This window comes from Danio rerio, chromosome 22 (assembly GCF_052040795.2).
Source record: "Danio rerio strain M-AB ecotype USA chromosome 22, GRCz13ab, whole genome shotgun sequence".
Classification (NCBI taxonomy): Eukaryota; Metazoa; Chordata; class Actinopteri; order Cypriniformes; family Danionidae; genus Danio; species Danio rerio.
Window position 1 is genome coordinate 11,236,966 of NC_141042.1, and position 24,937 is coordinate 11,261,902.

At 35.2% G+C, this 24,937-nt stretch overlaps 1 protein-coding gene and 1 long non-coding RNA gene across 3 annotated transcripts; one reads left to right on the forward strand and one right to left on the reverse strand.

The window, feature by feature from the left end:
- Positions 1-5,221: 5,221 nt before the first annotated feature.
- LOC147838449 (uncharacterized) lies at positions 5,222-8,673 on the reverse strand. The gene is made up of 3 exons (XR_015521726.1): positions 7,027-8,673; positions 6,792-6,938; positions 5,222-6,584 (listed from the first exon to the last, which is right to left on the reverse strand). It is a non-coding gene; the product is annotated as an uncharacterized LOC147838449 (long non-coding RNA).
- Positions 7,813-24,601, forward strand: hyal2b (hyaluronidase 2b). Of its 2 annotated transcripts, none has more exons than XM_087303963.1 (4): positions 7,813-7,902; positions 12,836-13,823; positions 19,098-19,187; positions 21,390-24,601. In XM_087303963.1, exons 2-4 carry the CDS (start codon positions 12,843-12,845, stop codon positions 21,774-21,776), a joined length of 1,458 nt encoding a protein of 485 aa, XP_087160089.1. In that variant the 5' UTR covers positions 7,813-7,902; positions 12,836-12,842; the 3' UTR covers positions 21,777-24,601. The 2 variants fall into 2 exon arrangements, with proteins under 2 accessions (XP_087160089.1, XP_087160088.1); XM_087303962.1 differs by lacking the exon at positions 7,813-7,902 and adding an exon at positions 11,417-11,629.
- The last annotated feature ends 336 nt before the right edge of the window (positions 24,602-24,937 follow it).

Sequence of the window (24,937 nt, forward strand, 5' to 3'; positions counted from 1 at the left end):
ACTGTGAACAAACCCTTCAATGTTCAATAGAAACAAAATTCATTTAAAATACTTGAGTATTTTTTTGTAAATTAAGTATATTCCAGATGTATCTACAATTAAGCAATTTTGCTTGTACAGTTTTGATGTCCAGTGTAGGTCAGTGTGTTTTAGCGATGTTCTTCAAAAAGGTCTAGATTTTCACTGCTAAACATTCACCCCCAACATGAGCAAAACCAATATTCATGAACAGGTTTATCAATGTTAAGTTTAATTAAATTCCATCCACAACAGCTTTTTTAATCTCTCCTAGAGTTCCCATCTTTCCCTCCTGCTGTCTGTTTTTCCCAGTTGTCCTTTAGTTGAACTCAATTGTACTTTACTTTCCACAGGCCTGAACTCATCCTTTGCTTCATTTCCTTTGTTCCATTAACAAACAGGAACTGAAGGAATCTTTTATCATTCCAAGGACTGTTTTTCCACCAATGCTAATCTCTGAACTGGACAAAGAGACTTGCGGAAACAGAATACAACCATTCGAGTCTCTGTAAGACAAATTAGGATGTTTGCCAAGTCAACCATCACTATGGTTGGCAATTCAATAGGAAAGAAAATGTTAGAAACTGCTAATGCCAAGTATTAGACTTAGCAACATCTTCCCCCACTGCACTACAGACATGATTTGTGAAATCCGAGACTTGTGCTAAGTACCTGCAAATGATAAAATGAGCTAATGCATCCCATTGTAGAGACTAATGGGTGTGATTTATTGATTTAGGCCAGGAGGCAGCCACCTAGCAACCACTCAGAACTTGCTAGTTAGCAAATAGCTTTGAGGTAATAATCTCTTGAAGCATTGTAGCAAGAAAATAACGTTTAGCTTTTATTGAGGAAAAAAGAAGAGCTCATCGTTATCTTGTCTTTGGTACAGTATGATGTTGTCATGCTCATATAAAACTGCATTCCATGTCCTTGAATTCATCCTTAAGGAACCACTGTCTCCCGCCCATGCTCCAAACTGGGACGTCAATTCCCGCTTGGATTTCTGAAGACCAGCTATAATTTCCTTGGAGGAGCCAAAAATGAGCAGGGATGGCTTTTAGATGGTGTGCCTGGGGGCTCGTAATCTCTATCATATGGCTTACTCAAAATGCTTCAGTGCATATGAAATAACTTTCTATCCCAAATCTGCACTAAAACGCCCACGTTAGAATCAGCCTCTCTGACAGTTTTCCATGGGAGCTTCCATCCATCTCAAATGTGCAGCTGCATTAAGCATTAAATATCTAGCATTAGCTGTCGGTATTTAGAGCGTGAGCTTTGAGGTTCAGTTTTGAGGAGATTAGTACAGAAATGGATGCTGAATGCCCCTCATCTATGTATTATGTTCTACTACAATAGTTTTGGGGTTATTTAAGATTTGTTGCTTTAACCTCTCTGGTTCTAAATGTGCAAGTCTAGCTGGGATTTAAGTCGGTGTCTATGGCATAAAGCTTGGAGAAAAATGTAGGATGGTACACGATTGGATCCTTCAGGAATTGATTGGATTATTGGAAGATGGGGATTGCTAACAAATTGGAGGAAGATTGACCAACAGACAAAAGTGACGGCGCCCTCATATCCCTGCCCAAAAGGCGTTCCATGTGACCCGAATTGAAGAATTTTTTTGAAGGGACATCGAAGATTAAGGTATTTGGTAAAAGATTATGAGGGTAAATTTAATATGACATGATAAAGAAGTGCACAGATACATTGTTTGTGTAATGTAATGTGTGTATTTCTATAGCCCATTTATCGTGTATGGCCATACACTCAAAGTGCTTTTTAATCATTAGGATGGTCTCTCCACACCACCAGCAGTGTGCAACATCCACCTGGGTGATGCGACTGCAGCCACAGGACAACGGTGCCAATGTGTTCAACACATTCCAGCTATTGGTGGGGTGGATAGAGAATGATGGAGCCAATTCAGTGGATGATTGGGAGACCATGATAGGTAAGGGCCGATGGAGGAAATTTGGTCAGGACACTGGGGTCACACCTCTACCCTTTACGAGAAGTGCCATGGGATTTTTCATAACCACAGAAAGTCAGGACCTTGGTTTAACATGTCATCCAAATGAAAGCGTTTACTGACAGTATAGTGTCCCCTTCACTATACTGAGGCATTAGGACTCGCACAGACTGCAGATTAAGCGCCCCCTGCTGGTCTCTAACACCACTTTCAACAGCAACCTAGTTTTCCCATGTGGTTGCCCATCTAGGTACTGACCAGGCTCAGGCCTGCTTAGCTTCAGTGAGTAACCAGTCTTGGGCTGCAGGGTGATATGGCTGTTTATAACCATCGCTACTATAGAAATATAAAAATAAAAAAAAACTAAATTTAGATTTTTTCCTCACTGTAAGGCTTGTGCACCCTAGGACATCTTTTGTGTTTGATAATCTATAATGCTGGCATTTAATGCCATGTGATTAATTAGTTAATTTTTTTGGTTTGCCACATGCACCACATTAAAAATTGGTAGACAAATAAAATATTCACGTTAGTTCATGTGCCTTAAGCTGAATTGATAGTAAAAGACACCTTGGTGGCCCTAAAGAACAGGACAGTCTAACCAAGCACACAGCCCACCTTGAAAAAAACTCATAGAGATCTATTATTACTCTCAAGATAGGACAGAATTACACATCCAATTCACATCATTTTTTTGTCATGGCATGTATAACTTTTTTCCAGCAACTTTTATGCAGGTGTTTATGTCCTGTAGTGACGGAGAGTTAATCCGGTGTCGAAAAAGTGTACGCAATAAACATGAAATGAAAAAGCGTGTGGATGGCAACTACTGTACAGCAAGTGAGTGTCCGATGTTTAAAAATGTACAGCGCCACCTTGTGTACTGGAGCATTTCTGCTTTTCATTTAATGACATTTATTGTCAGAAAGTGATTACATGTGCACATTCGCTCTACTCATCGCCAATAAAAACAGTTTTGGCATGAATGTCGAAAGTATGCTGGAGATACACATCTCTGTTCATTGTTCATAACAAGTCTGCTAAAGACCATAGCCTTCAGCTTCAGTTGCTAGTGTGCACGGTGTGATTCAAACCAATGTCTCTCCAATTGGAGCCAAGTACCCTGACAAGCGTTGTAAGGAACTTAATCTACTTGCAAACTCCTACTAGTTGGTCTCCAACTCCCATCCAAGAAATTGAACCAATGTTAGCCCCTGCTTCAGCTCACAGTTCCCTAAGTAGTATTCAAACTGTTGTCTTTAGAATGGGCGACAAGCACCTTAACAAGGATGCTAAATAACATTGTCTCGAGCTTCAATTATGCTGTGATTTGTGGTCAGGAGAGCGATGTCTATCCACACAGCTCGTGTTCTACTCACCTCAAAATGCTCACTTGCATTTGGGTCAATGCATCAATGTTACCCCTCCAGTTTTAGCTCAGTCATATTTAAATACTTGCTGCCATGCTAACAAGCATGCCAAACACTAGCATTACTAGCATGCCTCTTGAGACTTAGAGAGTTAAGTTTTACCTGCACAGATCCTAGTAGCTTGCCTGATGTACTTTTACAATAAATATTCAATGTTTGCTGCTAAGTACTCCACACTTTTTCAGATGTTTTTTTTAAATATTGTGCAGTACTGTAATAATCCTTCTGAATTTTACAAGTGTGTGCAAGCCCTTTCCATCAACACGGGCTGGTCCTCTAATTGCTTTCAGATGATTCCCAATAATTGAAACCTCAGGCTCATTAAGCAACGACGATCATGTATTTCAAATATTTAGCCGTTCGCAGAGGAATGTTCCAAACTCTCAGTTGTGCCATAAATGTTCTTTTAGCCTATAAATTTTGCTTTATGGTAAGATTGTAACAGAAAATAAACATCCCCCAAATGGCTCCTATTTCATAATGGGTTTGTTTAGACAAATTCAAGCAACACTATTCAATGACGTGTCCTTGGGTATGGGCATTGACGCACAGCAGCCTGATTCTTGCTGTGCCAGGAGTCCATGTCCTGCTGGCACTGCTGACCTTCCTTCCCTTACGAACTGTCCTCTGTACTGTCCAACAGAATCATGAGCCCTGTGAGAGAAACAGGCTGATCAAGGGGAAATATTCGTCCCTGTCCTGTACGCTGAAACCTGGGTCAGTGAAAGTGTGACATTAGCTGACTTAAAGCCCACATTTTAAACCTGAAATATTTGGGCGATGTACTAGAAAAACCTTTTCTCTCTCCCTGGGGCACAAAAGGAGGTAGATTAGTGTGCAGGCTGATATTTTCCTTACTAAAAAAAGATTGAGGTAAATGTATATCTTGAAAGATTTGTTAATAATACCTCATGTCATTCCAATTCTAAAAAAGTCAAATGGAACTTTCTATCAATGTCTTTGGTTCCTTTTTTGGTATTGTTGCTGTCTATGGAGGATGAGGGAGCTTTCTGATTTAATCTAAAATATCTTCATTTGTGTTTAGAAGATAAACAAAGGTCTCGGGATTGGAGCGACATAAGGGTGAGTAATTAATAACAGAATTTTCATTTTTGTGAACTAATACTTTAATTATAGCAACAGCAATGAATTTGATTGATTGAACTATATTTTAATAAAGTATTGTTATTAAAAATGCCAAAAATTGGATCATGGTGGGGCCAAGTAGGAGCGCTCACTCTGATCCCTGAGCTCTGCGAGAGTTGTGGAAATTCCAAATTGAACAAAATCAAACAATTAAAATTGGTTTAAGATTGGCAAGGAAAATTCGGCGCATGCATCCATCAGCAGAACTTGGGAACTAAAAAAATACTAATAATTTAATATTAATAATTCTATAAGGTATACTATGTTTTAAGGAACTAAAACGTCTATTGTTTTTATGTGTCAGTTTCAGAACAGCTTGCGTGCATATAATCGGACTTCAGTGTTTTCCTATTCGTTTTTCAATAACGTAGCATGTTATTGCTGAGCTGTAGGATTTTAAAGATTCGACCTCTTTCCTGTTGTACTTACAGGTCTCTGTTCTTTGCTTTCTCTGCAAAATCCCCAGAAACTAGCTCCTGCGTCAGCAAGAGGAAACTAGAGAGAGGCATCAAGAGCAGCTCAGCTGTGTTTACTGGCTTCGTCAAACATAATGACTGCTTCGCTCAGACATAGGAGGTCCACTATCGATCTTCTGATTAGCAAAGACAGAACTGATTGATTTTTACTCAGGGATTCGTCACTTTAAACAGCCTTTTCCCAGTGATGTCACTGTTTAAACAGTGAGCTACATTTTTATTTTTAGGGGAGCATTTGTGCTACACACTTCAAATATTCAAATTTGATCAGCAATTAATAGCATTAGGGTTTTAACACCTCAAGCACCCCTAGCTATCTCTATTTTATAGCATATTTAATAAAATGTCAGTGTGTTTGATTACATTTCTGGAATTCTAAACTTTTACAGAAAAGTTAGTCTCAACTGGTAGAAGCCTTTAAAATACCATTCGTCTGTGATGGTGAAGATGTGATAGGTGGGTGGGGTTTGAGGCTCTCCCTCCTATTATGTGCAATCTTCTCACTGGTTCATTTCTGTCCATTGAGGGCAGATGTACGCAAATTTAAATATGAACACTAAAAACAGTTAAGCAACTGAATTAAAGTGAGTGTTTATACATACTGGATCAGGTCCAATAATATGTAGCGGACGTGCATGTGCCAACGGTTGTTGCTAGAAATAAGAATTATTTTTATCAGTTATTAAATTACCCATCAGTGCTATTAACGTATACAAAGGGCCAGAGCAAGCTGAACTGGCGCTCTAGGCAAAGGACGATCAAGCAGCCCTCAACCCGAAAGAGAAAACGAAAGGGCAAGGGTTGTCGTGGATGAAAGTGAGGGGTGTGTGGGGGGCGGTGTCATGGATAAAAGTGAGGACCGGGGGGGGTCGTGGACGCTGCCCTCAGCATTCTCTATGGACGCACCAGCCCTGCCTCTACACTAACACAACCCTAAACCCAACCCTCACAGTTATTAATGTCTACACCTACCTTAGCTCTAAACCCAACCATTAGTTATTAATGTCTACATCTACCTAAACTTAACTCTCACAGTTATTATTATCTACACCTACCTCAACTCTAAACCAATCCTGGGTTATTAACTTCTACGGGTACCCAAAATACCTTAAGGCAAGTAATTTCACTCTGTGGCCATCTTTGAAACGCCTCTCGGGCAGTTTGCCTGGGCATTCTGTTTGAATAGGGAAACATCAAATTCTCCAAAACTACTTGACAAGCTTACGATTAAATTCCACATTACAAATAACCAATAAAATGAAACAACGACTGTCTATTTAGTTTCATTTCTGAATTTTTGTATCACACTAAAATCTGCAGAAGCTCACATCTGATTTGAGCCCCTCTCCTGGAAAAATTGTCATTCTATAGCGATCGCTGATTGGCTCCTGTACTAGAAGGCGAGGCTTTATTCGCCATATTGACTGTTACACTTTTCCCCATTCAAAAGTATACAAGTTACATGTCTTGTGTATTCTATAGTCTTTGACGTACCCTAAACCGAACCCTCAGTTATTAAAATCTACACCTATCCCAACCCTCACAGTTATTAACGTCTACACGTACCCAAACCTTAAACCTAACCATCATAGTTATTAATGTCTACACCTACCCTGACTCTAAACCCAACCCTCAGTTATTAACTTCTACACCTACCCCAACCCTAAAACCAAACCTCAGTTATTAACATCTACACCTATCCCAACCCTCACAGTTATTAATGTCTACCTCAACCCTAAACCCAACCCTCACAGTTATTAATGTCTACCCCAACCCTAAACCCAACCCTCACAGTTATTAACATCTACACCTACCTAAACCCAACCATCATAGTTATTAACGTCTACACCTACCCTGACTCTAAACCCAACCCTCAGTTATTAACTTCTACACCTACCCCAACTCTATAACCAAACCTCAGTTATTAAGATCTTCACCTACCCCAACCCTAAAACCAAACCTCAGTTATTAAGATCTTCACCTACCACAACCCTAAACCCAACTGTGTCATTAGCGTTGCAACGTCCACATATTGGACCTGATCCAGTACATCATCATGCTATAGACTGCAGCAAGGACATCTTGCAATTAGCTCCCCCAAATTGTGCTCCTCAAACAAGAATCATTCTTGCAAAGTAGACTCACAAAAAATGGGTACTTCTGCCAATGGTTAAAGGAACTGCCAAAATGTTCTTTGGATGCAAAATCATGTAATGTTGCTGGCTCTTAATCAGCTAAAAGCAAACGATTCAACATACAGACAAGGTGTGGATTATTTTTTCTTCCTACTAATTTCTTCCTAATAATCTCAATAAAAAATAAGTAACAACTAAAATTATCAACCACTTTTTTTCCAAAGCACATTGGTTGTATATTTGTATTTGTGTCCTAAGGAATGAAAGTCTTTGCCTGCTTCATCCCTTATATTGTTTTAACTACTATTATTTTCTTCAGCTTTAAATCATTTTTATTACCTTTATCTCCACTATCTCTTCCAGTGATTTATTAGTCCTGTAATTGAAGTTCTGCTCAGAGGTGGGATTTCAGTGGAACACCTTGGCAACCAGAATCAGGCACTGATCTGAGATCGGTCTAAACTACGCGTATCCAGTCCTTTCAATGACGGTGAGATCAAAAGGCCGGTGGGGCTCTGGGGCTGGCGAGGGGTGGGTGAGACGGGCAGGAATCTGTAGGAGGTACAGGGGTGTGGTTTCTCCGTGATCAACACTGTGAGTCTCTCTTAAAGCAGCTGAGCATTCTGTGACAGGAGAGCTGAAACAGGTGTACATTTACATACAGAGACAGCTGAGGACGTCTGTCTGCTGAGAGAGAGAGAGAGAGATAACGTTTCAGTACGGTGAGTATGAGCTTTAATATTTACGTACGACATAAGACAGGAAGTGTTTATAAAAGTTCTGAAACTTAACTTTGGAGTGTTTTGGAGTAAGCTACACAATGTTGGAGATGGAGATTAGCAAAGGACTGTGTAGTACGTGTCCAAATATGTGTTTAAAAGTACAGCACACCCACATTGCTTTTAATGCACATGAATGAAAAGAAGGTGATTGGTGGAATGTTTAGTGCATTAGTAGTTCACATGACTTGTGCTTTTGAGGTCAGGCAATAGTTTTGTTTGATAGGGAATTTTAATTTACAAGATTCCTACTATGGTGTATTCGTGCCACGTTAAATATATATTCCTTTAAAAGGAGATTAAAGTAATAATGTTTCAAGAATAAAGTTGAAATTATGAGAATAAAATCTAAATATTACAAAGTCAAAGTGATATTTTATTAATAAAGTTGAAAGTATCAATATGAAGTAAAAAAAAATATTACAAGAATAAAGTCTAAATGTTTTGATAATAAAATAAAAAAAATTACAGGAATAAAGTCTAAATGTTTTGATAATAAAGTCAAAATATTACAGGAATAAAGTTATAATGTTTTGATAATAAAATAAAAAAAATTACAGGAATAAAGTCTAAATGTTTTGATAATAAAATAAAAAAATTACAGGAATAAAGTATAAATGTTTTGATAATAGTCAAAATATTACAGGAATAAATTTATAATGTTTTGATAATAAAATAAAAAAAATTACAGGAATAAAGTATAAATGTTTTGATAATAAAATAAAAAAAATACAGGAATAAAGTTATAATGTTTTGATAATAAAATAAAAAAAATTACAGGAATAAAGTATAAATGTTTTGATAATAAAATAAAAAAAATTACAGGAATAAAGTATAAATGTTTTGATAATAAAATAAAAAAAATTACAGGAATAAAGTATAAATGTTTTGATAATAAAGTCAAAATATTACAGGAATAAAGTTGAAATGTTTTGAGAGTAGTCGAAATATTGCAAGAATAAAGTCTAAATATTTCAATAATAAAGTAAAAATATTACAGGAATAAAGTTGAAATGTTTTGATAATAAAGTCAAAATATTACAGGAATAAAGTTGAAATGTTTTGAGAGTAGTCGAAATATTGCAAGAATAAAGTTGAAATACAAGACATAAGTAGAAATATTATTATGAGAGTTATGAAATTCTTAGAATAAAATCTAAATACTACAAAATCTAAGTAATAATTCAATAATAAAGTTGAAATTACAAGAATAAAGTCAGAACATTCCAAGAATACAGTTAAAATTATGAGAATAAAATCCAAATATTTCCAGAAAAAAGTCAAAATATTAGAAGAATAAAGTTCTTTTTTTTAATTTTTTTTTTCTGTACGCATTTTAACTAGAAGGTGGGTGACTTTAAATCTCTTATATGACTTTAGGAAACTTGAACATGGTGCTTAAGTTGTACAGGTCATCTTTTATGATTCCTTTGGGTTGTTTTCAGACCACCACCAGTGCCAGTTTATTTTCCTTGAACAATTTCAGTTTTTGGAGTAAATTTCAGACACCGTTAGAACAACGATACACTGAAAATGAAACTTTTTACTGTTTTGAAAAGTTTTGCGTATAGGTGCTATCTTCGCAAAAAACCTAAAAATGATTCTGTTTCTATGCTGAGCAAGTAGGTGATGATGTTACCATTTTTGCGGGGTAACGTTTTATTTATTTCAATTAATAATAATCATATGTATTGTTTTTTTTAAAAGTTTAAACACCTGTCAGGTGGAGATGTAGAGTGTTTCCTCATTTCTACCTCCCATAATTAGACATTAGCAGTGTAAATCGCTCACAGCTGTGTGATCTGTCCTCTGTTTATGAGACGCAGTACTGGTCTTTTGGCTCTTACAATACTTTATTACTACAAGATGTGTTTTAGGATTGAGGTATTCGGCCCCGGGGCAGAGACTCGGCCGGAATGCCTGCCTCCTGCTGTGGACAGAAGCAAACATACACAACGCATTAGTCATTTGTAGGACTATTGCATTCAAACTACTCACTAAATACTCATACAATTCCACTCTGAATGAAGTATTAAAGCGGTCTTAGTTTCAATATGGATGTTTTTATGACATCTGCCCTTTAAAGGTGACATCAAAGCTGACCTTTTGGCCTGCAGCTGTGGGTGGTTTTCCTCCTGTCCGCCTCCACTTTTCCTCCTGAGGCAGACCTCAGAAATCTATAGCGCTGACCGCAACTTGTCATTACACCCATCTTCGCTGAAACACATGGAAACAAGGGCTTTCTGGGAGGCCTTTATGTTCTCTAGGCGTCCTATAGGGATGTGTCTGAATGAGCTTTTGTTCTTGCGAATGACACCAAACATTAGCTTCCATAAAGAGCTACTCAGTTGATCAGATTTGCATTGTAAAATATGTGTGAAAAAAGTATTGGGGGATTTTATAAAGTGAATTTGTCCATTCAGTGGGTTCATTCACAAGCAGTCATCGGTTTCAGGTGAGTCAGCAAATAGTATGGTTACCAATGCCACAGGAAATAGTACTTCAGAGCAGTACGCTAACTTCCTGTGTGTCAAAGGTTAATGCCAGTTCTGCCAACACTACCGGGTGTTGTGCAATGTCAGTTTTGGCTTATTTTACTGTTTTATAGTACTTCTAAACACATTCTTTTTCAAGGATTGAACTTGACTTAGCTAAACTTAAAAGGATAGATTTATTTCCGTAGTATAGAAAAAAAAAACTAATATTATAGACACCAATCATTACAGGTTTTCAACATTTTTCAGTTTATGGTCTTTTATGAATCTTATTCATCAAATTGTTGTGGAACAAGTAGGCTGATGACAGAATTTTCATTTTTGTGTAAACTACGCTTGTAATCTTTAACAGTGTAGTCTAATAACTGTTTTATTAATGTAATGAAACTCAAAAACAAGCTATTGATATAATATATGTGTAAACAGTGTAGTACTAGCATGGTACCGTGTCAAACACAAAGTTGTATTGTTACCTCAGATCTGTTTGCTAGTCAGTTATGCACTTTTTAGTCATACTCTAGGCTTGTCTTCTCATAATGTGGCAAATAATATATAGAGGAATGGAAAGAAAAGTCAGAAGAGTGAAAATCTGGTCCTCCGCTATGATTTTGGAGTGAAATGTGATCTGTGTGTAATGGCTCTGGACTCCTGTAGGTCTCTCAACTCAGTTCAGTAGAAACGCTTCTTCATCCCCAGCGGAGAAATCTGGACGAAACCAACTAGCCAAGTAGGGGAGGCTCAAAGACACTAACTATAAATACAATGCATTCATTACGAAACACAACCACTTAGGCACTTACAAAGTATAGCTTTAGTTATTTATTAAGCTTGTATATAGCAGTCTAACAATATAGCGTTAAAGCACAGTATAATACGTCAACTATACGAACACGCCTCCCTCTGTCTACAAGTACATTCATCAATCTGTGGGCCGAAATTCATACACATTCAATCACTGATCCAGATGAGCCAGCTGGGTACGAGAGAGACTGTCTGAAAGCGTACGGGGCGTTTTAAAGACCCCGAAAGTATGATAATAAACTGGTTTGTTTTGAAATAGCGATTGGGATTATTAGTTATGAGGTGTTGGAATCCGCTGGATGGATGGACGGACATTACGTGGTTTAGTGTATGAGTGAACGGACCGGTGTGCTGAACGGGTTCAGTCAGATCAGGTCAGTATTTCCTCTAATAGAATACAGTTAGTTTATATGTTGCTAGAATTTAAAGAGGAAGCGGGTTTGTAGAACTGTGTCTGAACCGAAGTGCGAACGTTCCATTGAGTTTTCGAAATTGGAATCTCTATTATTAGAATGTTTGAACTCCAAAGCGGCGTTCTAACGATATAAGTGTCATTGGTTCGAATCCCAGTAAACGCGCACTGTTAAAACGTATATTCAGAGGCATAGTTCACCCAAAAATCAAAATGTACTCACTGTTTACTTACCCTCAACAAAGTGTTTCCAAACCTTTACTAGTTCTTTCTTCTGTTGAACACAGAGAAGAAGATACTTTTAAAATAAGGAGTAGATGATACTAAGGACGTCAGTGGTTAAAGGTTTCCAGCTTTCATCAGAATGTATTTTGTGTTTAACAGAAGAAACTCGTAAAGGTTTAAAACAAGAAAGGAGTAACTAATTGATGACAGAATGTTCAGTTTTGGGTAAACTGTTCTCTGTAACTGTTAACTGTAACCGTAACTTGTGTGCGAAATGTAAGTGTTCTCACTTATTATTAAAGTATGTTTGTAATTTCCTTTGAAAGTTCCTTCTTCTTCTTCTTCTTTTTTTTTTAACTTCTCAACGTTTTTTTGATTATAGCTCAGCTGGTACTAACAAAGATAAGGTTGTGTGAGTTGAGTTCCTGTGGAGCAAGCATTTAAATGTGAACTTTAAGATTCACATTGTTCACAATTGCCAGGTTATCGGTCAAAACAAATACTGGTACCTTTGCTTTTTTTTTAACTGCGGCTCATTTGAATATGCTGAAATGCTGCTGTCTTAATGCTACATTTTTTAGTAGTTTGTATTTTCAAAAGAGCAATTTTTAGTCATGTTTTTGACTCCCTTAAACATTTTATGAGCTCTTCACGAGTTCTCAGCTAATAAAAATAACATGACGCACACAAACAACAACTGCATTTAGCCAACATAAAGTATTTCTTATGTTAAGAGCAGTTACTCAATGTGTTGTAAAAGCTATTTTTTGGCTTCATCTTTAAAAATTATTTTACATTTTTGGTACGAACTAAGTGTGAAAAAATATACAGCTGTACACTTTACTCAGTCTAAATCTATTCATAATAATACAATGACCCAAACAGATTGCAAGACTTCTTACAGTATGAAATGCATTAATTTATTAGTTCTATCCATTTTCAGGTCTGAAATGAAGAATATCACCCATCTCTCTGGAACGACCCGAACTCAACGGGCCTCCTGGCTTCAAGTGTTATTACTGATGCTCTTTTGGACCTGTTTAAAAGCACAACAGTTAAAAAACACTAGATGGCCTCTGTATTCCGGCAAGCCTTTGCTTTTGGCTTGGAATGCTCCTACTGAAGACTGCAGACCTCGACATGATGTCACCTTCCAGCTGGATCAATTCCAGATTGTGGCGTCTCCAAACGAGGGCTTCACCAAGCAAAATCTCACCATCTTCTATCAGGACCGATTAGGTTTGTACCCATACTTTAAACCAGATAGCACTCCAGTCTATGGAGGTCTACCACAGGCTGCCAGTCTCACGCAGCACCTAGAAAAGATGCCAGATGGTCTCAAGAAGTACATAAAAGACCAAGCAGTCAAAGGTCTAGCTGTAATCGACTGGGAAGAGTGGCGGCCCCTTTGGATACGAAACTGGGGACCTAAACTTATTTATCGAGACCGATCGCAACGATCAGTTGCTGAGAAAAACCCAACTTGGCCTCTAGATCAAGTGACCAAAGTGGCCCAGCAAGAGTTCGAGCTCTCTGCACGAAAGTTCATGTTGGAGACTCTTCGATTAGCCAAAAGTTTACGGCCCCAGCAGCTTTGGGGATACTACCTCTTTCCTGACTGTTACAACCACAATTACCAAACTAACCTGCAGAACTACACGGGACAGTGTCCGGACATCGAGGTGGGCCGGAACAATGAACTGAAGTGGCTGTGGACAGAGAGTACAGCTCTTTATCCTTCAGTGTACATGGGGAAAATCCTGAAGGACAACCCGAAAGGACGGCAGTTTGTGAGGAACCGGGTGAAAGAGGGGATGAGATTGGCGTCAGTTGGGGATGGATCTGCTCGACCTGTGTTTGTCTATACACGGCCCACTTACCTAACCAACACGACCAGCAGCAATCCTGCTGAACTCCTGCTGCTGACTGAGGTAAGATTTCTGTCCAGTTGTGCTTCTCTTAGTGTGCAATTTTAGGGCTGGGCCATTAATCAAAATTAAATTGGAAATGCTATTAATCAAAGCTGCGATTGTCATGCGCAAATTGTCAGGGAGGCACAGTTGTGTGATAAACGATAAATGTCCTCTGATGGCTGGAGGACGCTCTTTGTTAAATTTTACTTGATGAAACACGTAGATAACTTCTTTAAATAATTTTTCCAAAAACATCTGTGTGGACCAATATGGAAACTTGTTTGTTGACCATATAAAGTAATGTATAATATAAATTAAGGTAATCTTTATTGTAAGATTCTTGGTCGTTTAGGAGATGTGCAACGTTACAACACAAGAACAAAACAGAACAAAACATAAAATAAAAAAAGATAAAAACATGGCACTTTTCATTAAGATGGTTAGGGTGTTTTAGAATGACTAAAACAACATTTCTGATGTTTTACAATGTGCTCAGTCTGCTGGTTTATCCATTCTCACATATTTTTATTATCACATGATCTCTATGCTGTGTTCACACCAGACGCAGAACGCGAGGATAAATCGCGCTATTCGCACGTAAATAGCCACGTTAACATTTGAGTTTACACGCTTCATTTGCGCATCAAACCCCGCTTTATTCCCGTGTCAAATTCACTTCAGAACAGACCAGACTCGCGTGATGGGCGGGGCTTTTGTCTGCCTGGTGACTCTAGCTTCATAGCTAAATGGCTAACATGGATTTTATTGAGAAAATAACTGTTTATGTGCTTTATGATGATGACTGAAAAACAGCGTTGATACGTTTAGGGCCGTGTCTGAGTTCACTAGATTCTTTCAGAGGTGCATCCAGCTCTGTGAGCTCATAAACTCCTCCAGAAACTGAACCTAGATGATGGAGGCTTTCAGCGGTGGTTCTGACTGAGCCAAGCCGAGTTTGATGAATTTTTTGTCGATGTCGGCTGGAGGCTTTCCCACAGGACTTCAACAACAGGTGTACGTCACCATTACGCTCCCACAAGAGCAAGCCCCTGATTGGTTAACACGGCGGGAATGTCTGCTGAAGTTCAGACTTTAGAACTCAAGCAATTCGCACGTCAAATGTGCAAAACGCTCCATTCGTGCGTATCGCGCAATTCGCACGTATGGCGCCGTAGGATGTCTCTTTAGTTTGCATTGACTTAACATGTAAATCACTCGCGCTTGACGCGCGTTCCGCGTCTGGTGTGAACGCAGCATTATAAAAAAAATCACATGACGTTTTTTTTGTGCGCATACTGGAATTTGTTCTAGAAAGTGTTTCTATTGCAGTTTATGCACATTTTTTTCTTATCGAATAAAAAGTTTATCCTACTCCGTTATGCGCATACGTTATTTTATGTGCATTTTTTCAAAATTTATGTGCATCTTTGCGTTTCCATTAACCGTTTTTTTTTGCGCATATCCAAAATGCACATAAAAATAGGTGGATTGAAACATGGCTATTTACTCTTTGTCAAAATTGTACACTTCTACCAATATGTGAACAGAAATTTTATGCACTACTCTTTAAATCCATCATGAAATGTATAGCAAATAATCATTTAGTCAGCATTTTAACTTTGTAGCTTCCTCTCCTCAAGTAACCTGAGGTAAATTTATGCCAAATGTGAATGTGCAGCCTTTTGGACACTTTCCCAGATCTTTATCCACCGAAAACATTTGCTGCAGAAGCATTTAATATCCGAATCTGAGCAGGAAGCAAGTAGCCGAACAGATCTTTGTGATGGTCTATTGGCGTTTCTGAGATCTCTATGTTTTAGGATCGCCGTGTGTGTGTTTTTCCTGGCATGGAGCGTAATTTGCAGTGGGATGTAGGTGAGGAGAATCCAAACTGACTGATATATGTCGCAGCTTGTCCTCAATATAACACACACATGCTGGATCTTCTCTGCTTTCTGGAGACAAAGACTGGTCTGTGCTCCTCACGGAGTCTCGGTGGAAGAAATCCCACAATGCCATTAGCAGCTCCGATGACACGTGAGGCCTTGAGGTTTACCAGAGCAGACGTATGATGGGGTTTAGTGAAATGTGTTTAAATAGTCTAGCTCTTTGTAAGCACAACAGGTATATTTCAGAATTGATGAAGTAATATACGTGAAAATCTATATTTATTGTGTTATTTATAGCTAATTGTCTTTTTTGGCTAAACAGTGTTATTTTAGAATAACTAAGGCTCTTTTATAGTTTAGTTTTATTTTTTCAGTAGTATTTATTTGATTTTTAAGTACCAAAAGTTTTTGAGTGTTTTTATGTTTAAAATTTTATTCATGTTTAAAGTAATAAAATGATTGTAAAAATATTTTAATTTCTATTTATTTATTTACTTTATTTTATTTATTAAATCACATTTATTTTTTATTTACTTCCAAAAAATAAGGTTTATATATTATTTTCTAACAATATATTTTATTTTTATTTCATTCAAATTGGCATTAACATTTATTTGATGTCAAAAACAGTTGTTTATTTTTTTTATATATATAATTAGAGGCATTATTATTATTATTATTATTGACATTTTCAGATATGTTTCTTTTTAATGTCTTTTTTGTTAAATAAATTTACCAATAAAAAATTAACTGGTAATTTAAATGTTAAATCAATAGAAACTAATTATTTTATTTTAAACGCCACACTTCTGGGTATTTGCTAACTGATTGAAATAATATGGGTGAAAAATCGATATTTGTTATTTGTATCTAATTGTCTTTGTTATTAAACAGTGTTATTTTATAACAACTAAGACTAAACTTTTTTTTTTTTTTTTGTAACTTTTTAGGTCTTTACATTTTCAGTTTTTCATCAGAAATATTTATTTGAATTTGAAGTGCCAAAGCTTTTAATAATTGTTTTTATATTTATTTATTTCATTTTTTCCATTCATCTTTAAAGCAACAAAAAAGTTGTTGACTGTCTGCTTAATATCTGTTGATATGCTCCTTCAACAGACATTTAACTGACGATAAAAAACTTTGCAAGTACATGTCTATTTACACTAACACTAACCCCAACCTAACAGTCTACTTCTAATGTAATAAAATTATTTGACATGTAGATGCAATGCAACTTAAATTCAACAAACGGACCATCAAAATAAAGTGTGACCTTATTATTATTAGTAGTAATAGCATTATTATTGTCCTTATTTTAAATATATTTTATTTAATATCTATTCCATTTAAACAAATTTAGTTATAAAAAATAAATTGCTCATTTAAATGAAAAATTAATAGTAACTAATTATTTTAAATGCCACACTCCAGAAATCTGTGGTTTGTCCGAGTGAGTTAACAGCTTTATATAAGAGCGCGCAGGAGGGAATAAACTCCCTCTCGTCACAGCGCAGATCAAGCCCAGTGTGTTTTATGGCTCTGTGAGTTCAACAAATGAGCACAACATGAGGACTGACTTGAAAATGAAAACTCTGGCAGTGAGACTGTAAACATGAATCAGCAGACCAGAAACTGGAGGAGAATCTAAATGAAGTGCTGCACACTGCGTTTACAAGACTAGTGTTTGAACTTTTGCTAACTATTTATTTTATTTATTTTTTTATGTTATAATTTATTTTATCTACTTGTTATGATTGATTGTTTTTTTATGTTTCTAAGAAATATTTTACTCATTATTAACTTATGTTTATTAGCAATTTTTTTTAATCTACTTGTTATGATTAATTGTTTATTGTTTTTAATTAATACTTTTCTCATGAACTTATTTTAATTAGCATATATATAAATTTTATTTAATTTAGTATTATTTTAGAATATAAATATTAATTAGGTTATGAATGTCATTAATATTTTATTATTATTTTACAATTATGATTAAAAAATTATTTTATCACAAGTAAATTCAATAATAGTAATGTTAGTATTTAAATGTTTTGCATTTTAATATAGATGTTGTTATTATTATTATTATTATTATTATAATTAGCATCAGTATTATTATTATTAGTGTTATTATTATTAATATTATTATTGTTATTAATAATGATATTATTAATTACTTTTGTTATTTATTATAATTATATAATAATACTAATTTTTATTTTTGTTAGCAATGTTGCTATTAATAATGTTATTATTAATATTATATTATTAAATGCTTTTGTTATTTATATAATTACTAATTAGAATCTGATTAATTATTATTAATATTATTGTTGTTAATGTTGCTATTAATAATAATAATAATGAAATTTTTAAATGTTATTGCTATTTATAAAATTAGTAAATACAATTTGATTAATTATTATTTAATAATAATGATAATAGTTGTTGTTGTTATTATTATTGATTTTATTATTAATGTTGCTATTATTTTTAGTAATACCAATATTATTAAATACTATTGCTATTTTTACAATTACTAAATACAAAATGTCCTTTTTTTAATTCTTATTTAAAATGTTGGTATTCAGTTTATACATGTTAATAATGTTTTGATAATAAAATAAATGATCTTATTGTGCACATTTCAAACTTGTTTAAAAAAGAAAAAGAAAAAAGGTGATACTCATGGTGTCTGTCATGGTGAACTATTCATTTATCCAGGAGAAACGGCTGCGTTATCAGTGTGGGACGTCAGTAGTGAATAAGAGGTGAAGGGTTTCAACAAAAGCCAAACAATGAATGAGTGACTGTCAGTGACGCCTTAAACCATCAAGACAGTCAAGTGTGTGCTCAAGAAACAAGCCTCTGTTGTTCATTTCCATGTCACTTTTCACAAACACACACACACATAGTAGACTTACTACTTACTACACCCACTGGAGGCTGAGAGGCCTGTTGCACAAATTTTGCTTCTAATTTGAGCAAACTATAGGCTTTGGTTAGGTTTTGTCATCATGGTAACTTGCACTACATTTCTAACAAGCTCAAAAGTAGGTTTTATTCTAGGTTTGAGCAACCCAAACTAGAGCAAACAGCTCTCAGTAAAGTGACATATGTTCGCTTTATAAAGGGACTTTCACTATACGCATTGGTCAACGTTTGAATTGGGTCAAAAAATAAGTTTATGAAAACTAATGAACACCCATTCCTGTCTTAGGGCTATTATGAAAACTTTTTGGATCATTTTAGTCTCTTTATTACTCTAAATAAAAGCTTTTTACACTAAGAAAAGTGCCTTTTGCTGCCAATAATTCATGCTTAAGCTTCATGGAACAGGCCACAGGACTGTGAGGTTTGATGCTGGTCTAATCTAGATGGTTTCTTTCTCCTGCAGATGGATCTGGTGTCAACTATCGGTGAGAGTGTGGCGTTGGGCGTCGCAGGCGTCATTCTGTGGGGCGACTCCACCTACGCCAGCAGTCAGGTGCGTCTGACACCAAAACACAGCAATAAAGACTTTAGATGATAATCTACTCACACTTACGTCATGAGAGATGGGCTTTTTTCTGTAGAACATTAAAGATTTTTAGCTGAAACTCTGGTTAATTATAAAATAAAAGTTATTTAGGAGTTAAAAAACATACAGTTGAGGTCAGAATTATTTGCCCCCTTTTAATTTTTATTTTTATAGATATTTCCAAAATGATGTTTAACAGAGCAAGAAGATTTTCACAGTATGTCTGATAATATTTTTTCTTCTGGAGACAGTCTTATTTGTTTTATTTCAGCTAGAATAAAAGCTGTTTTAAATTTTCTCAAATATATTTTAAGGTCAAAATTATTAGTTTAACTATGTTTTAAAACTATGTTAAACTAATGTTTTTTTCGATAGTCTACAGAACAAACTATCGTTATACAATAACTTATTAACCTAGTTAAGCCTTTGAATGTCACTTTAAGCTGTATAGAAGTGTCTTGAAAAATATCTAGTCAAATATTTTTTACTGTCATCATGGCAAAGATAAAATAAATCAGTTATTAGAAATGAGTAATTAAACCTGTTATGATTAGAAATGTGTTGGAAAAATCTTCTTTCTGTTAAACAGAAATTGGGGATAAAAATAAACACAGGGGCTAATAACTCTGACTTCAACTGTATAAAGGCAACACAAATTTAATACCGCTGCCTCTAGATGATTCATTGAGGTCTTAGAAAGCAAATCATGAAATTGACAATTATTGACAACATCATTGAGGATGATATTGGGAGATATTCAGAATTTAGTCATTATTATAACATACAGACAGTTTATTGGATCATATTAATTATAGGATGGTTTTTGAGGGAGGTTTTATAGCTTTTATGCATACTCGTTTCCTCTTTTTTACTTTTAGCTGTATGAACTTCTTAAAACTGTAATCATTTAATTAAATAAGTTGAATTAGTTGGTTGAATTATTATTCTTAAGTTTAGACTGAGGGCAAACAAATCCAACAACAGTACTTATTAATATTATTATTATTATTGTAATTATCATTGCTGCTGTTTTTATTGTTGGAATTTAATTTGGATAAAAAGAATACAGAGTTTAATATTTTTATTTTATAAAAAATTTATTTTAAATTTAGTTTTTTTCACATATTCGTTATCAGCCATAGTATTAAAATAACTACAATAATGAGAATGATAGAATTTCTATTACAATAACAGTTTTTTATTTCACAATAAAAAATAATGTTATTATAATTAATTGAGAAGTTATGCATATTAATGATCATTATTAGTATTATTTTTATTCTCTTGTTTATTTAGAAAATCAGTCATATATCAGTTATTTTCAGTTGGATTATAAAATAATATTTATCATTATAGTTTTTTTACTGTATAACAATAATAAAACAGAATTTTACACATAAATGTACATTATTTGCAGACAGAAGCAAAAAACAAATGATTACTTTATTAATACAGTGGTCCCTCGCTATAACGCAGTGCACTTTTTGCGGCCTCGCAGTTTCGAAGATTTTTTTCCGTGCAATTTGACATGATTTTACTACAGCGCATTGTGTTCTGCATCCTCACTGGCTGTAGACCATTGTCATCTATTTCCTCCATGTGGTGTCTCCTGTACAGTACAGAATGGGTTTAGCTTGACAAATTTACTTAAATCTTCGATGGCTTGCAGTGTGACTCTGAAGTGCTGGACTGTATGTTTACAAGTTTTCTCCGCACAACGTTGATGAAACGTTCTGCACCGACAAAGGCATCTGCGGTAGCTCCCAAAAGGCAGAGGAAGATGCTAACCATCGAACAAAAAGTTAACCTTCTGGACATGCTAAAGAAAGGTGGAAGTTACATAGCTGAAGGGTGGCATTACGGAATAAATATAATAGTGGACTTAATTTTCTTCTTAATTTTAACTTTCAGAGTGTTTAAGCAAAAGAGAAAAAGTGTGAAAAACGCCTGTCTGAGAAAAGTGTATAAAATGTGTAGTGGGCAGTTTTACAGCCTTAAAATATCTATTAATAATTGTAAGAAATAAAGCGGACTACTTTAAGGATTTCGCCTATTGCGGAATATTTTGAGAATGTAACCCCCGTGAATAACGAGGGACCAGTGTATTAATAACAATCCCCACAAAAATCATCAAAATATCTTTGTTTTTTCTTCTGTGGTGTTTTACAGGCAACGTGCTCGAGTCTGAACGAGTATCTACGCGGGCCGCTGGGTCGATATCTACTAAACGTGACGTCGGCCGCTGAGCAGTGCAGTCGAAATCTGTGCGGTTTCCGCGGCCGTTGTCTGCGCAAACAGCCCAACACGGACACATACCTGCACTTGAGTGCTAGCACACACCGCATTGAGCGACAGGCTAACACGCTAAAGCTAACGGGACAGATGAGCGAAGAAGAACTGGGACGTCTGCGTGACGACTTCCAGTGTCAGTGTTATAACGGTTACAGCGGCGATGACTGTAGTATAAAGGACAACGGGAATCGAGCGGCGGCGCTCTGGACTAGCGCTTTACAATATTGGGTGTTACCGTTGATTTTGATGGGGTTTCTACACTGAAAGCTGCAACGTGGTCAGACTTTGTGCAGATTTGAACATATGGAGGTCTTTAAAATGTATGCGTGTGGATTTTACGTGTGGCGTAGCGGCGGCTTTTTCCTGCTGCACTGGAGGATGAACTGCACTGGGCGTTATGTGTTGTTTTTTCGGTGTACGCCAATGGTCAAATTTAAAAAATGTTTTAAACGTTTATAATGCTCTCCATGGCTGCTTTTATTTGGTCAAAATTACAGTAAAGTTGTTATTAAATTGTATTGAATGTGTTTTCAAATGTAATTTATTTCTGTGATTTTATTTTTTATGCCAAATTTTCTGGGTCATTTCATCAGTTTTCTGTCACATGATCCTTCAGAAATCATTCTAAAATGATGATGATGCTGATTAAGACACTATTATTATTATTAGTATTATTATTATTATTGGTCCCACTTTATATTAAGTGGCCTTAACTGATATATACTTACACAGGAATTAATAGTTTGTTACAATGTACTTATTGTGTAAATACATGTATTTACTGTGTACTTATGCTTGAATAAATAAATGTATGTATTTACATCTGTAATTAACTTCTGTAATTACATTTGTAAATATACTGTTGACCATCCTTTACACCTTATCCCACCCTTAAACCTACCCATGCCACCAAACCTGTCCATAACTTAACCTCTATCCCAACTTAAAAGCACCACAAGTGTTCTCAAATACATTATGAACACAGTAAGTACATTGTATTTATTTTTTGATACAAGTACATAGTAGTTAAGGACACTTAATATAAAGTGGGACCTTATTATTATTATTGGCATCATCATTATAAGTGTTAAACTTCATGTTTTGTGGAAACTAAAATGGCACCAACCTTTAAAATATCTACTTTTTTCATCAAGGACACTTTACTTTTGTTGTTATCTACTTTAAAGACATTTATTCATTATCATGAAATAATGGTAAAGTTTTCATTAAAATCATGAAGCAGGAAAAAACATTTTGAACTTTGAGTGCCGAAAATAGAGTAAAAGAGCAGCTGATTATCATAAACTAAATCACAGGTGTCAAATCCAGTTCCTGGAAAGCCACAGCTCACCACAGTTTACCTTTTACCCTAATTAAGCACACCTGATCAAACTAATTGAGTCTTTCAGGCTTGAGTCCTACAGGTAAGTGTGTTAAAGCTAGATTGGAACTAAACTCTGCAGTGCTGCGGCGCTCCAGGAACTGGATTTGACAGCTAAAGGATCACGTGACACTGAAGACAGAAGTAAATCTGACGTCAAATCAAAATGATTAAATGAATTTAAACTACCTTGACAAACTAATTTTATTTTATTTTTTTGTTTTTGATCAAATAAATGCAGCCTTATCTAGCAGTATAGACTTGAAGATTAAACTAACATTGGCAGTTAGAGTACAAAATGTTTGTGTGTTTGTAAATGATTGGTTTCTTTTTTTTTTATTAGTGTAAAATGATAGATGTGGTGGTTTTAGCCGTCATTTGAGGCCTTTATTTCTGTCAATCTTTATATCTGCGCAAAAACCAGTTGTGACCTTATTGTTGTCATGTGTCACATGAGCAGCTTTTTAAAACCAACACAAATCATGGTAACACTTTAGCTTAGCCACAGTTCACAATATTAACAAATCATTAACTAACACTACTAGCTTAATTTACTGCTAATTAGCTGTTTATTAATGGTTAGTAAGGTAGAAGTTGGGTTTGGGTGGGATTAGGGATGCAGAATAAGATCATTCTTAATAGCTACTAATAAACAATTCATAGCTTAATTATAGACGGGTAATAAGACAGTATTTAATAAGATGAATTGTGGCCTAAACTAAAGTGTTAGCCAAGTTGTTATTATTTTCAACACTGCTGCCTCATCAAAACCTCGGATAGCAATTTTTTTCAATCACATTTTACTTCAAAATTAGGAGAAAATTATGTTCACTCTTAATAAATACCAACATTAGATATAAATCACAATTATTACATTACTATGCTATAAAATATTCATATGCATAAAACATTTATATGCATAATAATGATACTAAATAATCATGAAAATTTCAGAAAGATTTTAATAGTCCTGAAGTGGTTTGTTTTAATCGCAAAATATGTTGTATGTCATGTTTAGTGGTCATAAAAATGTAACTTAAGTGGTTCCACAGATCCAAAAAAATCATTTTTTAAAAATGATTTGCAGATGAACTGTGAGGATGGATGTGTTTTTATACAGGTTTTCCTCATGCACTGCTGGAAAGTGAGTGATTTTTGACCTTAAATGTCACATCAGCCTTTCAGTGTTGTTGTTTTTTCGTCTGTGTTGCACAAAACTATATTTGGAAAGAAAATTTCCCCTTACAATGCTGAACTCTGCATTTCTCTGTATTATATTTGTGTGGGATAAACTGGAAAGGTTTATTTTCGTACGATCAGCACAAGTTTGTCCAAAAAAAAAAAAAAAAAACTGTTGTTGTTGTTGCTTGTGCCTTTACAGACAAAGTTCACCAAAAACTAATACTTCCATCATCCACATTATTTCCAAACCTTGTTTGCTTGGTTTGTAAATAAAGACTTGTTAATATTTTTGGGTGAAGAATATTTTAGTGTATTGAAATGTGTGAAATTAAACCTAAAAGCCTGTTTGCATTTCAGATGATTTGTTTATTTTTCATACCATACATTTTTGATACTGGATCGTGCTTTTCTTCTTGTTGTTGTTGTTCAGACTGAATTTTCCATCAGGGTTTTTGTGACTGAACCGAGTGAGTGGATCTGAATGTGTTTTGTTTAATATGTTTACAATAAATCATATATTTAAAAGACATGTTTGGCTTGAATTGTCATTTTACTTTCAGAAAGAGACTCACTGCTTTTTATTTATTTTTTTATTTAATTTGACTGTTTTTGAAGATTTATTACACATTTTAAAACGCGAATGTACTTTATTGTGAAAATAATGAACTAGTAGTTATTTCTTATTTCTAGCACAAACTTTGTATTAGGCATGGGCTGCTATAAGAATGTGACGGTAGGTTAACATGGTATAAAAATATCACAGCTTCACTGTTGCACTGCTCTAAAGTATGTTCTTTTTAAATGTTTGGGTAAAAAAAAAAAACTTTTCCCCCATTGACATAATATATTCTATTTTAAGAAT

Bases quoted from the DNA above. Each gene is read 5' to 3' on its own strand.
- hyal2b (XM_087303962.1), top strand. From the start codon at position 11,586: ATGAGTGAACGGACCGGTGTGCTGAACGGGTTCAGTCAGATCAG. The intron at 11,630-12,835 runs GTCAGTATTTCC...ATCCATTTTCAG, and splicing joins AACGGGTTCAGTCAGATCAG to GTCTGAAATGAAGAATATCA. The intron at 13,824-19,097 runs GTAAGATTTCTG...TTTCTCCTGCAG, and splicing joins AACTCCTGCTGCTGACTGAG to ATGGATCTGGTGTCAACTAT.